The 19,237-nt window shown below is 30.7% G+C and overlaps 1 protein-coding gene across 1 annotated transcript; it reads right to left on the bottom strand.

Annotated features, from left to right (window-relative positions):
* Positions 1–6,663: 6,663 nt before the first annotated feature.
* LOC121392354 (sulfotransferase 1C4-like) lies at positions 6,664–11,704 on the bottom strand. Its single transcript, XM_041523594.1, is given in 3 exon segments — positions 6,664–6,882; positions 11,562–11,608; positions 11,611–11,704. Coding segments are annotated over 3 exon segments (360 nt in total).
* Between the last annotated feature and the right edge of the window lie 7,533 nt (positions 11,705–19,237).

The following is a 19,237-nucleotide window of genomic DNA, read 5'->3' as shown; positions in this document are numbered from 1 at the left end:
AATGAAAATTTCACATTTTTAACACAATTTTAATGTAATTTTAACACAATCTTAACACAATTTTAATGCAACATTTGACACAGTTTTAATGAAATTTTAATCAAATTTTAACAGAAGTTTAAAACAATTTTAATGTAATATTAACAGGATTTTAACACAATTTTAATGCATTCTTAATATATAACTTTAACACAATGTTAACACAATTTTGACACATCTTAACACAATTTTAATATAATTTTAATGCCATTTTTAACACATTTTAACGTAATTTTAATGCAATCTTAATAAAATTTTAATTTAATATTAACACAGTTTTAATGCAATTTTAATGCAATTTAACACAATTCTAATGCAATTTTCAAATAATTTTATACAATTTTAATGTAATATTGACAGGATTTGAGACAATTTTGATGCATTCTTACTATAACTTTAAACACAATTTTAACACAATCTTAGCACAATTTTAATATAATTTTAATGCCATTTTAATGCAATTTCAATACAAATTTAATTTAATATTAACAGACATTTTTAATGCAGTTTTAATAAATTTTCACACCATTTAATAACAATTTTATGTAATTTTAACCCTTATTTTAATTTCAATTTTAGTGCAATTTTCACACAGTTGACATTTTAAATCTCGTACATCTAACTGGATAAGTCCACCTTGATCTAAATTTGCTGTATTGTACAGCCATAACTAGAGCTGACTAAGCAATACATGATGATACAACTACTATACTGTGGTATTACAAGTCTTGCATGAGTAGTGACAATAGTAGGTGAGATGTCGTTACTTGTCATCATAGTGCTATATTTGCCATAACAATATAAATAGAGTAGAAATGTAATATTCATCATGTTAGATGTTTACAGATAACATGACCATAGTAACATCAATAATAATTTTAATCAAGTATAATGTCTGTGCATAAAAAAGTGTTTAAAAGTACAGGACATTGTTCACAAATTATATACCAAGTAAAATTAAAGTATCTCTGTAGTAATCATTTAATGCCATGTAATCAAGGTATTAGTGGATTGCTGCACATCTCTGAAGTTAGTCATTTCATAAGCTACATTTGTTTCTGTCTTAACATTATAGTCTGTAGAAATGAAAGTGAAACGCATTAATAGCTATATGTTAGTAGTTTATACCTTTCCTTCCCTTCTTTCTAAAGAGTAGTACTAACAATAATGTTGAAACAACAAAAAATGCTACCACTGGCTAAACCAAAAAACACTCCTAAAATTGCACTATCTAATCCTTGTGCTATAATAAAATAATAATGTAATATATATAGTTTGGTCTTATTTAATAACTATGGAATTGACAGTCCATTTACTACAATAAACAAAAAAACGAACATGAATGTTCTATATATAGGACTGTCCTAATAATAATTCCATACTGATAGCAGGTGCAACATCCACAAAAACTTTGTAGATGCTAATGATATGTTGAACAGAGTCTTCATAGCTCTAACAATTAACTACAGGATCATCAAGTGTCAATCAGTATATCAGTCATGTGTAAACAATGTGATGTACACTACTTCTCAGTGTCTTATCTGAAAATCATTATATATTGATTAAATCAGCCAATCAATTCTTTAAGTAATGATGTACTGTGAGATTTAATTTGTATATACTAATATATACATACATTTCATACATAGTACATTAGTAATCAAAACAGTAGATGATATGTATAGTTATACAATTTGCAAGTTTAAGTAGAAAAGTACTTAATGCAATTTGTAAACATCTACTGTTTTGATTACTAATGTACTATGCCATTTACATACTAGATACAAATGATATGCTAAACCAGAGTTACTATGTATTTTGTAGGGACATATGCTACCAAAATCTTCATGAATAGGTTAAAACAGCTAGTTTATTTAATCACTGATATTACAATACTAGCACTAAATTTAAAATTAAATAGTACATGTACCTGTGACAAAAGAAGCTTCCACAGATTTTGACTGATTTACAACCACCATATAAATGTTCTGGTGAAAGAGTAAAGTTATACACATTACAAGGATTAGGGGTGTCTTCAGTATATTTGAAAAACATTGTTATCCCCTGTCAACTCTACAGTGATATTGGTAGTGTTATTAGTATCTGTAATAGACAATATCATTGTAGAATTCTTTATTAACAATAGAATGAACACTTCAAGATAGAAATAAACTGTTAGAATCAGTTTTGAAAATACTTTGAGATCTGAGACAAGTACTGTGGATCAGCTAGAGGATGGGATTTCTAACTTCAAACAAAGATATGTTGTAACCTTGTACAGTCAATAACGCAGTACTACTAGTTTCATTACTACCAGAAGGAGGAGGTGAGCCACCCAAAATAACACAGTACACTTCAGTATTATTATTAAAACAATTTCCAAACATGTGTAAACGCGAATGTTGAATATCACATCCATAGAATATAGGGAGGATAATGATTGTAATATCCACTAAAACTAATTCCTCTAGTTTCTAACTCTTCAGTTGTCATATTCTCAGAATTAACTCCATCAATAAAACAGTAGAGATAGAACCACCACCATAACAATAGAAGATAGCTTGTTGACCAAGACTGATAGTAATAGAGTAAGGATAATGCCAAATATCTGAAACAAATAAAAATATTTAGTTACTTTATATTGTTAGGATAACTTACATCCATTATGGACAGCATAGTGAAGTAAAAAATAAACTTGTAATATAAAAAACAAAAAGTATCTTCATCTTGCTCACAATTACACATCATCCTATAGTAACAAAATCAAGTCTAGCGAGCTAGCCCCTACTCTTTCGGAACCTAGTAGACACACCCACCCACTCCCAATTAGGAATGTATTTGGGGTCTTGCATGAATAGTGACAATAGTGTATAGGAATGTCACACTTGTCATATGACAGTTTATTTAGGAAACAACAATAGTAATCATGTATACAAGTAATACGACATGTGCATTAGACAAAATTATAGTTTGTTTAATAATCACTTTTTAACAGCAAAGTGGATTGGCAAAATACTATGCTATGTTTTTAATCAATCAAAATAAAACTTTTTAGTAATTGTTGTTAAATAAAAATATTTATGGATGCAGACAATGAATGAGTAAGTAAATCTTAGACCTTGTAACAATTCTGTATTATTATTTATTATAGTTTTCGCTTAACTACTTAATAGAATAGGAACAGAGAATATCAACTGAAACTAAAGACAGTATTAAATTATTTGCTATTGTTGCATTGTCTATTTGTTGTTATTATGATTTCTCATCATTGGACATTTTGTCTTACTATGTCATTTGTCAGTTTAGTGATCTTTTATTTTTCTATCATTTATTTAGGAATCACTCTGTATTGGACTGACATTACTCATCTCTACAATTATCTTTTTCAGACAAAGCTTTGTTTATATAATTTTACAAGCTTCATCATCTACATTATTATATATGACATTTATTGTTTTGTATTAGGTTTTAGTATATAGAGTATATAGTAATGTTACATGTACACATTAATACCACTATTGAAATGACACTATATATATATATATATATATATATATATATATATAATCTGCATTAAGAAGAATTAAGAGTGCTTCCAACTACATTCAATACTGACTAGACAAAAACACAAACTGATTATTTCTATTTGTTTGCTTTGAATTCTGTTATGCTTCGTTGAAGTTGTCGTTCGTAAATAGACTCAATAATACTGACATTTGGCCCAATCTCTTGTCTCTCTCTTCTTTTGTAAAATCTTGCACCCAATAACAAATGTTACTATTGCAAACACTGAAGAATTGTCATCAGACCCCAATACCAAACACCACAACCAAGAGGTAGTGTTTGCTTTGATGCTCTAAATGGTATGGCTATCATTGATCCTATGTAAAAAGCAATTTCCTGAATGAACACAAACAAGCCAAGAATCATTCCTCTCATATTATATGGAGCTTGACTACATAGAAAAAAAATATGGACGGAGCTACTAATAAATCAGAGACTCCCCAAAGAAAGGTTGGAATTGCAACCCATCCATAGGATAAGGAGTCAGTTGCATCATTGACAATCCATCTCAAAAAGCAGGCACCAACTTTAGAACTAGTTTCATGTGCTACTACATCTATAATGAGGTAGGATATGTTGCTTAGCAACAGGAATACTGTTCCTAGTGTAATCCAAAAGAAAGGTTTCATAAGTACAAACTCAAGCTTTGGATACAATTGAAGAATAATCAGCTCTAATATTGGTATGGCCAATATGGTTACAATAGGATCTAGGAGAAATATGACCCATTGGTGATATTGTAGGTCAGTGGTATGATGTAAATGTTTTAGGAATGGAATTGCCTGATTAAAGAGACTGGCAAATGTTATGTAATAGACAAACAAAGCTAATGTTAGTAACATAATCCTTCCAAATGTTTTAACATCTTCCACATTTTCTGTCGTATAGGGGCCACCATACTTTTCTTTAGCTAAATCAAATCGTTTGGGGGCTTCTTCTCCCAGTATGTGAATGCACTACGATTAACAGGTACCTTGTGCTTCCAGGTGTATTTAATACTCCATATATAATTTATATGGATTAGTGTACTTCTTTGGTAATGGTTTGTATACAGGACTCAATATTGAAGTGAATTATGAGAACAACCGAACAGAGTACAGCCATGCTCAAATGGCAATGATGGGAAGATTGTTTGCTTACAGCATTAAGGTTAAAGGAACGAGGTTAAAATAACAAATAAAACAAAGAATAGTCCTACAAATATTGACCACACAAACCAACGTACATATCGACTGAGGGTACTATTAGAAACATCTTCTTAACTGATCCATTATAAATGCCATTATATTAGGAAAGAAGCCTGTTCACCTAGTGAGAACAAAATTAAAGACACTGGCAAAAGACCGTATTTTCCAAAATAGTGCGCACGTCTGCATTCATCAGGATATTGATAAAGTATGACCCTAAAAAACTAATACAATCATTGCTATCCATACCAGCCAGGCAGACTAGCATGATAATCTTATAACGACCAAATTTAGTATCTGCTAACCAACCAGCCATAGGAAAACATAGGTAAAAAACAAATTAGGAACCAGATGGGCTACAATAGTGAGATATATGGTGTTGTCAGCAATTTCACTGGCTATTACATGAGGCCTTCACTAATTATTATAGCAATCCACAGTAACATTAAAGCCATATAGAATAACCATTGGGACAGTATAAAAATATCAGTAAGACAGCTGGTAAATTAGGGCATAATATTTTAGAACACGATGAGAAAGTGGAGCTGTGATTTCTCTCTTGTATGTCTTCTTCCACTTCTTCCTGTCTGAGTTGACATCCTGAATTTTGTACATCTAACGGATAAGTCCACCTTGATCTAAATTGCTGTATCGTACAGCCATAACTAGAGCTGGACTAAGCAATATGTGATGATACAACATACTATATACTGTGTATTACAAGTCTTGCATGAGGTAGTGACAATAGTAGATGAGGAATATCGTTACTTGTCATGTGATAGCTTTTTTAAGACAATGAAAGTGTACATACATAAACTAATGATGACAGTAGTAACATTATGTCAACATTGCTAGTTAAGCATTAGGCAAGTTAGAGTTTTTATACAATAAAATTATGCACAATTTATACTGGAAAGTCTATTTTTATAGAGAAAATCCATGCTAGTTATTGTCAGTATTCTCATGCAATATATGATCATAGATATCATTGGATTGTTGATAACTTAAATAATTCATAAGCTTCATCTCTTTCTGTCTTCAACCTCAGTATTTCTTAGTAAAAAAAATACTAATAATTTATCACATACATTAATAAATTACTGTAAAAAAAAAAATATTAGATCAGTTTATTTCAGAAATTTTGTTTTGTTCTTGTGTATTTCCAATAAAATACTTGTAACCAACACTCATGGATATGATATTGACATACATGGCATCTGGATGTAATATACTTTCTTTCTTTGGTGTAAAACAAACTGAATTGGTGAAATGTCTACCACTATACTGTTATATGATGAAAACAATATCACTACATCAGATGCATATAATATTATTGGATAGAGAGGTTGGTAGTGAATCACTTTCATTTCTAATATCAGCAAATGAACCATTATCAACCTTCATTTGTAGATTTATTTGAGCCACATATACATATCTATAACTTCTATATTTGTAATATACAGTCATAACAAATTAGTTGTTTTAACAATGTGTTATCATATCACCACTGGTGTACTCTGTACTACATAGTTCATGCATGAATCAATAACAGGAAGCACAATATTTTTATATCATCATCATGGAAATTTTACAGATAGTATGACTGTAGTAACATCAATAATAATCGTAATCAAGTATAATGTCTGTGCATTAAAAAAGTGTTAAAAGTACAGGACATTGTACACAAATTATATACTAAGTCAAAATTAAATTATTTCTGTAGTAGTTATTTAATGCCAGTTAACATTCTCATATAGTGCTTGTGGTGGGTGTGTCTTCTATTGGTAATACAAACTACTATCATCACCTCTACTCAGCAAATCTTATGTTATTGTTAACATGTATGTGTAAAAATGTCAAGTGTTCTCTAACTTTATTCATAGCTAAACTCTAGACCACTCCCAGTCATTCTTTTAGCATACGTCTCAGTATCTAGTCTTGTAGATTGTTCCTCAGTAAAGTGATTCTTCCAATCACCTATAATACCTTTACGTAAGAAAGGTGTAACATCTTTATGATGAGACAAACAACTAGGATCTATATGTTGGTCGGGATAGCAGATGAACTTTGATGTCATACTATCAAAAGTACTCTGAGAAATAATCTTGTCTACCACAGTAGATTTAACATTATAATCCATGAACTGAGCTATATTCTCAATTGATCCTCTAAGTATCTTTATACATGTCCTCATATGTAATAAAGAGGATATTATAGCATCTAAAATTGATAATGAGTAATGATTATTTCAATGCAAGAACTTACTTCTATGTGTCCACCACTCTAATACATGATCAAACCACAATCCATTTTCAACTTCACCTTATAAATAAAATCAAAGAAAACATTCCAATCACCCGTATATTCATATGATTTAAACGACGAGTATGGTAAAATAAAGAGACTGCAGTATCTTTAGGATTTCTAGCTACATAGATATACTTAGCAACAGATTTAGCAGGCTCCCCTCCTGGCATCAGGAAATAATTATGTGTGACTTTAAAAGTACGAGGTACTGAAAATAGCATTTATTATCACTAAAATTGTAATCTGAAACCAGTGCAGAGGCGAGAGTCTCTACGGCAATTTCTTCAAGCCATTGGAATAGGCTTTATTCAATTGATAGAATCATCTATTCCACCTCTTTGTATGAGTTTTTACAATCTGTTGTGTTGTGTCAAGTAGTACCAGATTTAGGATAATAAGTCACTACAAAGAAATCACCTGGATGAAGTGAGAAATTTTTTAGATCATCCATTGTTTTTTGGGGGGATCTATAAAACTTGGAAAAGGCACTCCATGACCATATTCAGTTTGATTTGGACTAGACATCTTAAAAGTGTAGTAAGGCACACCAACACCATCCCAATTAGAATATATTGGGAGTACTAATTAATGAGGTTAATACGGTTTAACCCCTTTAGTCGTTAGCCAAGCAAAATTAACCACATACGTTTATAACGATGTGTTTAAATAGTGGGTTAGCTTAATACCACTGCATCTTTTTCGTCATATCTACGAGAGGTCTTCACGTGTGCTGTTAGCAGAGCAGGATATAGAGAGCTGCGTACCTCAACTTACGTCATGTTTTTCAAGTACGCGTATCCGAGCGAGTTATTTCATTTCAAAAGATACCCCAATACTTGTATTTAGCAATATAATTTGTTAGCTTGACTTTCTTTATAATTACAGCTTCAATAAAAATACACAATGTAGTAGATAGTATGTATTCTTTTGTGGTAGTATTGTAACTGTCCAGCACTTTACTTAAAAGTTTAAATGACTAGAAAACAATGGATGTGATCTCTTAGAAAACACAACACTAAAAATTAAAGAAAGGCGGTGTGGATGCATTACAGAAGTGTAAATGAATTATAAAGGATATTTGAACTATACAATATCAATGAGTGATAAATAATATGTATTATGGATATTTATACTTAGCTAATAAACAGGCTCATGCCATGAAAGAAAAGTCATTCTAGACAAAACTGTGGTCCGTGTGTCTTATCTGGTCAGACCAGCTACCAAAATATACTAATACAAAATTCAGACGTAGTTATAAATATAGCAAACAACTTTAAAGTAAGCAAAAGATACTATAGACTCATTGGGATGGTCTATTATTTACAGCTGGGAGGCATTACACATGTTTTATTCATTCTAAACATGATCACACTCCATGGTTCTGCATCAATGACAGTCCTATATGTTTACTATTAATAATACCCTCCATAAGATATTGCTACTACAATTATAGGTGATTACAGTCAGTGTGCAGTACATGCTAGTTACAAAAACACAAACTAGACCCATTCATGCTGTTTTATAAATTAAGTGGAGGTATATGCATATGTAGGAAAGAATACATATTAACAATGATCACTTCATTAGTGTAAATCTATTTACTCAACTGTCACACTTGTGACATTCAAGGTCTATCCACACAGCAGACTAATGGATGCTGTCTGCTATGAAGCATAAAAAGGCCACTGCAAATTATTATGCAATGTAAGGAAAACTTTGAAAGGTCCACTTTTTCAAATTATCCATTAAAGTGTGCATCCAACAGTGGTCTAATGAAATGAAGGTGTTTGTTACTATTACTGTAACTGAGCAGGTGTCTATAAAATGATGGCTAATTTAAATGTCAAGTGAATACCAGGCCTCAGCAAAAATTGGGTGTCAATGCACAGCACATTTAAAAGTATCACAACATATATCACTAAAAAAATCACAGTACTATATTGTCAAACTATGATTTAAAATTAGCTTTCTTAGACTGCCACAAAAATCAGACTAGATGTTACACCAATATTGGAACAAGGTGTAAGCATAGACCATATATTAGAGTGACATTCAGACTTGGATGATTATAGCATTAACAGACAACATCTTGTTACTCGGCAAGATGTTCACAATATCAAATGTCAGAATAATATAGAAGGCATCACCTAATAATGAAATGATCTAGCTAGCATCACAGCATGGGTTATTAAGATGTAAGGTGACAAGCAGCCAAATGAAATTGAAATTTTGCTGGTGATGACTTTTTGTTATGCATACAGAGGACACTATTCCCAAATAGATATGTTAATTAAAGTTTGGTAACAACACCCACCATATGGATAAATGCAACACATGGAACAATGATGTATCCTGTTCAGTTAATAACTACAACGACTGTTGTAATAATAGAGAAGTGAAGGATAGTGTGGCAATATTGCACTCATTGGTTTATGTCCAATGATGCTGATCAATTTTTTAATAGTGTTGGTAATGATATGATGAGAACTAACAATAATAATACTATTACTGGTAAGTAGTATGTCAACTATCGAAAGTATTATTATTATAAATATAATCGGTCAGTATTCCATCTAAACCTATTATACTAGTTCAGGTATCAAGAGATTCTCCCTGGACAAGACTATATCCTGTTATATCTGTAAATGTACTCAGGTATAACTGATATCTCTACTTTTCAGAACACATTTAGTTATTGCCCTGGATATTAACCATGGTAAATATGTTCTGTTGTCTGAAGTAAGATATCTAGGGGGAAACTTATAAATCACTGTGGACCCCAATATTATCAGAGTTGAATGAAGTTTATTATAAATCGTCTACTTTGAAGTTTCTAGAAGCTCTAAGTCCAGGAAGATATACAATTTCATTGTTATATCTAGTAATATATTGGGAAATCAGAACAGTCTAGAAACTTTCAGTTATTATGGTTCCCCTCCCATGTACTTAACTCAACTATCATAAACAGACTGGGTGCGAAACATGGTAAATGAACCTGTTCTTGTTGTCTGAGCTTAAGATATCTAGAAATGCAACTTTTGAAAGATAAGAATTGGAAGGTGAAACTGGCCAAAAACACCCACAGGATTTGTGAAATTATAAAAACACCATCAATTAGCCAAGCACAATTTTCTCCAAGTTTAATTCTCCCTTTAAATAATATAGAAAATGGAAAGTAAGGGTTTGCATCTCAGAACATGCCAATCCTTCCTAACACCCATTGGAAATGTGTATAGTCCATTAAAAATTACTGAAAAGCTGTGCTTGTAAAATGATGCATTGTGACTGTCAAGGGTGTGTCCGGGACGATAATGTTTTTTAGTCAGGTGCTGGTTTCATGCTTAGATGCTACTTCGTTACATCTGGTATACTATATTGTTTGTAGTAAACATTACATCAATTACAAAGGAATATAGAAAATCCGGGTGACTGTTTCATGTGGAGTGTCGTAAAATACAAAAACATCTTTTGGGGTGCGTTGGTGGTATCAGATACTGTGTTGGGGTCGTCATATTTATTGACATATTCTCTTACTTAACAGCAATTTATTTAGAAAAGTAGCGAAAAGAAGCCCTACTATAAATACGCCACTTTAGATGTAAATAACATTTAGAAAATGTAAAAAAACTTTTTTGCAAATGTTCTACTTTTAGTCATAGCTAAAAACTCTAGAACCACTCCCAAAGTCATTCTTTTACGGCATACTCAGCTTATCTAGTCTTGGTAGTTAAATTGTTCCCAGTAAGTGATTCTTCCAATCACCTATAATACCCTATTACGTAAGATAAGGTGTTGAAACATCTTTGGTATGATATAACCAGTACTAGGATCCATATATTGGGTCAAGGATTAGCAGAGAACTTGAACGTCATACTATCAAAATCACTCTGAGAAACAATCTTGTCTACCACAGTAAATCTAGCATCAAGATTATAATCCATGAACTGATTGGCTAATTTTCTCACGTAAGATCTTTAAGATCTTTATTACATGAACTTCATGTTCTCGTATGTAATAAAGAGATATTATCAGCATCTAACATTGATAATGAGTAATGATTATTTCAATGCAAGAACTTACTTCTATGTGTCCACCACTCTAATACATGATCAAACCAAACCCACTCGCAACTTCACCTTTCATAAATAAATCAAAGAAAAACATTCCAATCACCAGTATATTCATATAATTTAAAACGACGAGTATGGTAGAAGTAAGAGACTGCAGTATCCTTAGGATTTCTAGCTACAGAATAGATATACTTAGCAACAGATTTAGCAGGCTTCTCCTCCTGGCATAGGAAATAATAGTGTGACTTTTAAAAGTACGAGGTATTGATAGTGCCTGTGTATAGGAAATAGCATTCATTATCATTAAATTGTAATCTAACTAGTGCAGAGTCTCTTCTAATTTGTTCAAGCCATGGAATAGCTTTATTTAATTGTATAGAATCATCTATTCCACTCTTTGTATGAGTTTTACAATTTGTTGTGGCCAAGTAGTACCAGATTAGGATAAGTCACTACAAACAGGTCACCTGGATGAAGTGAGAAATTTTTTAGATCATCCATTGTTTTTTGATCTATAAAACTGGAAAAGCACTCCATTGACCATATTCAGTTTGATTTGACTAGACATCTTAAACGACGAGGCTAGGTATAAAAGGCCCTGCCCAGAGCAAACTATAATTATCTACTTTACTTAACGTGTGTGAACAACTTCACTAGGGCACACCTTTTAAATATCAGCAAGCGGAAGTGTTTACTGACAATGTACCCGGGCGTTGCGTATACCGAACCTTCTCGTTTACACCCACACACACACCACTTCCAATTAGGAATGCGTTAGGGTCTTGCATGAATCACCCCACCCCCCCCCCAAGTGACATTTGTCACATGACAGTTTATTTAGGAAACAACAATAGTAATCATGTATACAAGTAATACAACATGTGTATTAGACAAAATTATAGTTTGTTTAATGAATCACTTTTTAACAGCAAAGTGGATTAGCAAAATACTATGCTATGTTTTTATCAATTAAAATAAAGCTTTTATAAAAATTGTTGTTAAATAAAAAAATATTCACGGAAGAGACAGTGAATGATTAAGTAAATCTTAGACCTGGTGCTAACAATTCTGTATTATTATTTATTATAGTTTTTGCTTAGCTACTTAATAACATAGGAACAGAGAATGTCAACTGAAACTAAAGGACAGTATTAAATTATTTCCTATTGTTGCATTGTCTATTTGTTGTTATTATTATTTCTCATCATTGGACATTTTGTCTTACTATGTCATTTGTCAGTTTAGTGATCTTTTTATTTTTCTATCATTTATGTAGGATCACTCTGTATTGGACTGACATTACTTCATCTCTATAATTACATTTTTCAGACAAAAGCTTTTATATATACATTTCATTAGCTACATTATTATATATATACATTTATTGTTTTGTATTAGGTTTTAGTATATAGAGTGGTATAGTAATGTTACATGTACACATTAATACCACTAATTGAAATGACACTATATATAATATATATATATATATATATATATATAATATTAAACTGCATTAAGAAGAATTGAGAATGCCTTCCAACTACATTCAATGCTGACTAGACAAAACAACAAACACAAACAATATAGTATGTATATAATATCAGTAGTTTAGATGTTTATTTCTATTGTTTGCTCTTGCTGTTGTTGTATGTTATGCTTTCGTTGAAGTTGTCGTTCGTAAATAGACTCAATAATACTGACATTTGGCCCAATCTCTTGTCTTCTCTTCTTTGTAAAATCTTGCAGCAGTAACAAATGTTACTATTGCAAAACACTGAAAGAATTGTCATCAGACCCCCAATACCAAACACCACAACCAAGAGGTAGTGTTTGCTTTGATGCTCTAAATGGTATGGCTATCATTGATTCCTATGTAGAAAGCCATTTCCTGAATGAACACAAACAAGCCAAGAATCCTTCTCTATATTATATGGAGCTTGACTACATAGAAAAAAAAATATGGACGGAGCTACCTAATAAATCAGAGACTCCCAAAGAAAGGTTGGAATTGCAACCATCCATAAGATAAGGAGTCAGTTGCATCATTGAAATCCATCTCAAAAAGCAGACACCAACTTTAGAATAGTTTCATGTGCTACTACATCTATAATCAGGTAGGATATGTGCTTAGCAAACAGGAATACAGTTCCTAGTGTAATCCAAAGAAAGGTTCATAAGTACAAAACTCAAGCTTTGGATACAATGGAAGAATAATCAGCTATAATATTGGTATGGGCCAATATGGTTTACAATAGGATCTAGGAGAAATATGAGACCCATGACGATACTGTAGGTCGTGGTATGATGTAAATGTTGTAGGAATGGAATTGTCTGATTAAAAGGACTGGCAAATGCTATGTAATAGACAAACAAAGCTAATGTTAGTAACATAATCCTTCAAATGTTTTAACATCTTCCACATTCTCTGTCGTATAGGGGCCACCTACTTTCTTTAGCTAAATCAAAATCGTTTGCGGGGGTTTCTTCTTCCTCCAGTATTGTGAGTGCACTCTCGATTAATAGGTACCTTGTGCTTCCAGCTGTACTTTATACTCCATATATAATTTTTATATGGATTAGTAGTACTTCTTTGGTAATGGTTTTGTATACAGGGGACTCAATATGAAGTGAATTATGAGAACAACGAACAGAGTACCCGCCATCAAATGGCAATGATGGGAAACTGTTTGCTTACAGCATTAAGGTTTAAAGGACGAGGTAAAAAATAACAAATAAAACAAAGATAGTCCTACAAATATTGACCCACAGAAACCAGCGTACATATCGACTTAGGGTACTATTAGAAAACATCTTCTAACTGATTCCATTAGAAATGCCATTATATTAGGAAAGAAGCCTGTTCATCCTAGTGAGAACAAAATGAAAGGACACTGGAAAAAAGACCGTATTTCACAATATAGTGTACACCTCCGCATTCATCAGGATATTGATAAAGTAATGATCCTAAAAACTAATACAATCATGCCTATCCATAAACAGCCACAAACTAGCATTGATAATCTTATAACGACCAAATTTAGTATATGCTAACCAACCAGCAATAGGAAAACCAAGGTAAAAAAAAAAACAAATTAGAAAACAGATAGGCTACAATAGTGAGATATATGGTTTTGTCAGCCATTTACTGCTATTACATGGCCTTCACTAAATATTATAGCAATCACAGTAACATTAAAGCCATATAGAATAACCATTGGGACAATAAAAAATATCAGCAAGACCAGCTGGGAAATGAGGGCAATATTAAGAACACGATGAGAAAGTGGAGGTGGTGATTTCTCCTCTTGTATGGTCTTCTTCACTTCTTCCCATCTGAGTTGACATCCTGAATTTTGTACATTTAACTTGTGAATAAGTCCACCTTGATCTAAATTGCTGTATCGTACCAGCCATAACTAGAGCTGACTAAGCAATATGTGATTGATACAAACTACTATATACTGTGTATTACAAGTCTTGCATGAGTAGTACCTTAGATGAGGAATGTCGTTTACGTGTTATGTGATAGCTTTTTTAAACCAATGAAAGTGTACATACATAACTAATGATGACAGTAGTAACATTATGTCAACATTGCCTAGTTAAGCATTAGACAAGTTAGAGTTTATATACATAAAATTATGGCACAAATTTATACGGAAAAGTCTATTTATAGAGATAATAAATGCTAGTTATTGTCGGTATTCTAATGCAATATCCAAGCATAGATATCATTGGATTGTTTGATAACTTAAGTAATCATAAGCTTTTCTTTTCTGTTTTGTTTCACCTCAGTAGTGTTTGTAAAAAAATACTAATAATTTATCGTATAAATTAATAATATATTGTAATATTTGATCAGTTTATTTCAAAATTTTGCTTTGTTCTTGTGTATTTTCCAATAAAATACTTGTAACCAACACCATTATATGATATTGACATACATGCATCTGGATGTAATATACTTCTTTTCTTAGGATAAAATGACCTGATATTGATGAAATGTTACCATCACTGTTATATGATGAGGACCATATCACTCTCATCAGATGACACAAATAAATATAAAATATTAGTTGAATAAAATGGTTATGACATAACTAATTATCTAGTGTATAGAATAATTTGAAAGTATCTGTTACAAGCTAGAATGTATATAATATATAGATATATATAGATATATATATATATATAACTACTTTGTAAAATGAAAACCTCATATATAAATGACTTATCAACGTATAATATTAGACCACAAAATAATATCATATTATTGTCATGCTTATTACTAATTAACTCACAGTTTTGATATTTAATAAATATACTTAAGTCTAGTCTAAATATTAGGCTATACAACTTTTAATGCAATTTTAACACAGTGTTTAATGCAATTTTAAACCATATTTTAACCATTGTAATGTAATATTAACACGATTTTAACACAAATTTAATGCATTCTTAATGCAACTTTGACACAATGTTAACCCACAATTTTAACACTAGATTAAATGAATTTTAAGGAAATTTTCACATTTTAACACAATTTTAATGTCTTACTCAGTTTTAACACAATATTAACACAATTTTAATGCAAATTTTGACCCAGTTTTAATAGAAATTTTAATCAAATTTTAACAAAAGTTAATACACTTTAAATGTAATATTAACAGGATTTAACACAATTTAATGCATTCTTTTAATACCAATTTTTAATGCAATTTTAACACAATTTTAATGCAATTTTAACACAATTTCATTACAATTTAATGCAATTTAACAAAAATTTTAACACAATTTTAATACAAATTTAATGAATATTTAACACAATATTAACACATTTTCAATGCATTCTAATAAAAAGTTTTAACACAATTTATTAACCACAATTTTACACAGTTTTAATGAAATTTTAATGAAATTTTCACATTTTAACACAATTTTAATACAATTTTAATGTAATATTAACGGATTTTTACACAATTTAATGCATTCTTAATAAACTTTAGCCACAATGTTAACACAATTTTAACACAATCTTAGCACAATTTAATATAACACAATTTTGAATCCCATTTTTAACACAATTTTAACATGAATTTTAATGCAATCTTAATACAATTTAATTTAATATTAAACATTTTTAATGCAATTTTAATGCAATTTTAACACAATTTAATACAATTTTAATGTAATTTTAACCCTTACTTTAATTTCAATTTTAGTGCAATTTTCACACAGTTGACCCACATTCTAAATCTCTTTACATCTAACTCGTGAATAAGTCACCTTGATCTAAATTGCTGTATTGTACAGCCATAACTAGAGCTGACTAAAGCAATACGTGATGATACAAACTATGTACTGTGTATTACAAGTCTTGCATGAGTAGTGACAATAGTAGGTGAGGAATGTTGTTACTTGTCATCATAGTGCTATATTTTTGCCATAAACATATAAAATAGAGTATAAATGTAATATTCATCATGTTAGATGTACAGATAACATGACCATAGTAACATCAATAATAATTTTAATCAAGTATAATGTCTGTGCATAAAAATAGTGTTAAAAGTACAGGACAATGTACACAAATTATATACCGAGTACAAATGAAAGTATCTCTGTAGTAATCATTTAATGCGGGGGGAAAGTTAACATTCTCATATAGGGCTTGTGGTGGATGTGGATTAGGAGTGTAATCATAGGTATTGGTTGATTGCTGCACAGCTCTGAAATTAGTCATTTCATAAGATACATTGTTTCTGTCTTAACTGAATCAAACATTATAGTCTGTAGAAATGAAAGTGGAAATCTGTTAATAGCTATATGTTAGTATTTTATACCTTTCCTTCCCTTCTTTCTGAAGATTAGTACTATCAATAATGTTGAAACAACAAAAAATGCTACCACTGCTAAACCAAAAAACACTCCTAAAACTGCACTATCTAATCCTTGTGCTATAATAAAATAATAATGTAATATATATAGTTTGGTGCTTACTTATATGCTAACTTTGTCAGAACTAGGCAGTATATTACTTGTACACAAGTTGGCACCAATATTTGATGTTTCAGCAACAGAACTAAAATACATTACTCCAGTTAAAAGTGATGAAGAAACAATTTCATTTCTGAAATGCTCCAGTCCACAACAAATTCCTTTACAACATCATATTTAAATTTCTTTCTCCATTATCTCTCTTATCATATCCATAAAAATATGTATGTTCCATTTACTGAGGGAGAGAAACATCTTTTAAGAGTTACATCCAATAATATAGTAGATGATACTGGTGAGATGACCCAATACAATACATCCAGTATTAGATGATTGTTGATAGACATATGTTAAACACATGTTTGTTCCATTTCTAGTGATATTTATATCCTAAACATCAAATGTACCTTTAAATAGAGATATAAGATGTACATATTAATACATTAAGAAACAATTTTACTTACTAATTGGAAATGATTCAGAAATTGTCACTCCTACAAAGAATTTAATGTCATTATGTTCAAATAGTACATAAATTCTTTTTGAAGTTGCACTCTCCATATTAGTTGGTATGTTTCATTTGTTAATGTTACATCTTCCCAAGAAAAAAATATTGATGTATTTATGTTCATGTTATCTCCAGTTCTAGTGAGCAGGAACTTAATTGAGTTTTTGTTGTAAAGCTGGAGGACAATGACTCTTATCAAACTAATGACAATAATTTCAAATTAATTTTTCTCTTTGCTTACTTGAAAATAATACTACAATTGAACTATTGTTATTTAAAGTAACTCCAACTATCCTCTTGGTTTTATTGGTAATTCTGTAAATTGAAACTATCATGAATTATTTAAAGTTTGGAGTCATAGTCATAACACTAAATATATATTCATTTCACATATACACCGATGGTTGACTTGTCTACTATATGGTTGTACAGACAGCATATATTATGACCCTCGCCCACGCAGTGAGCGGCGCGAGTTAAAGAAATGCTAAGCCCAAGACTCTTACTATGGATTCATTCATGTACTTCAATGTATTTTGTAGGAATGCATGTATACATGAATCAGTTAAAACAGGCAATTTTAGTTTAACAGGGATATTACAATACGTTAAGAGTTTATAGTATGTGTACCTGTGACAAAAGAAGCTTCCATAGATTTGACTGATTACAACCAGCATATGAATTTTCTGGTGAAAGATAAAGTTATACACATTACAAGGATTAGGAGTATCTTTAGTATATACTGAAAGTTTGGAGTCATATTCATAACACTATATATATATTTATTGCATGGTATACACTGATTGGTTATAAGTATCAAGTTGTTTGATGTAAAAGTAAACACTACTGTTTTTGATTACTATCACTGTTAAAACACTCTGTTTGCATACATGTTTACAAAAATTATTGTAGTGTTAGCAACATGCACTAATTTGATTAGTAATAACTATGGAATTGACAGTCCATTTACTACAATAAAACAAAAAAAGAACATGAATGTTCTATATATAGGACTGTCCTAATAATAATTCTTCCATACTGATAGCAGGTGCAACATCCACAAAACTTTGTAGATGCTAATGATATGTTGAACAGAGTCTTCATAGCTCTAACAATTAACTGTAGGACCATCAAGTATCAATCAGTATATCAGCCATGTAAACAATGTATGTACATTACTTCTCAGTGTGTTATCTGAAAATCATTATATATTGATTAAATCAAACCAATCAATTCTTTAAGTAATGATGTACTGTGGAGATTAATTTATATATACAAATATATACATACATTCATACATAGTACATTAGTAATCAAAACAGTAGATGATATGTATAGTTATACAATTTGCAAGTGTTAAGTAGAAAAAGTACTTAATGCAATTTGTAAACATCTAATGTTTTGATTATAATGTACTATGCCATTTACATACTAGATACAAATGATATGCTAAACCAGAGGTGTTAGTATGTATTTTGTAGGGACATATGCTACCAAAATCTTCATGAATAGGTTAAAACAGCTAGTTTATTTAATCACTGATATTACAATACTAGCACTAAATT

The sequence above is a fragment of the Gigantopelta aegis genome, unplaced genomic scaffold (assembly GCF_016097555.1).
Source record: "Gigantopelta aegis isolate Gae_Host unplaced genomic scaffold, Gae_host_genome ctg3646_pilon_pilon:::debris, whole genome shotgun sequence".
Classification (NCBI taxonomy): Eukaryota; Metazoa; Mollusca; class Gastropoda; order Neomphalida; family Peltospiridae; genus Gigantopelta; species Gigantopelta aegis.
The sequence above is the reverse complement of the archived record's forward strand: the minus strand, read 5'-3'. Positions and strand labels throughout refer to the sequence as shown.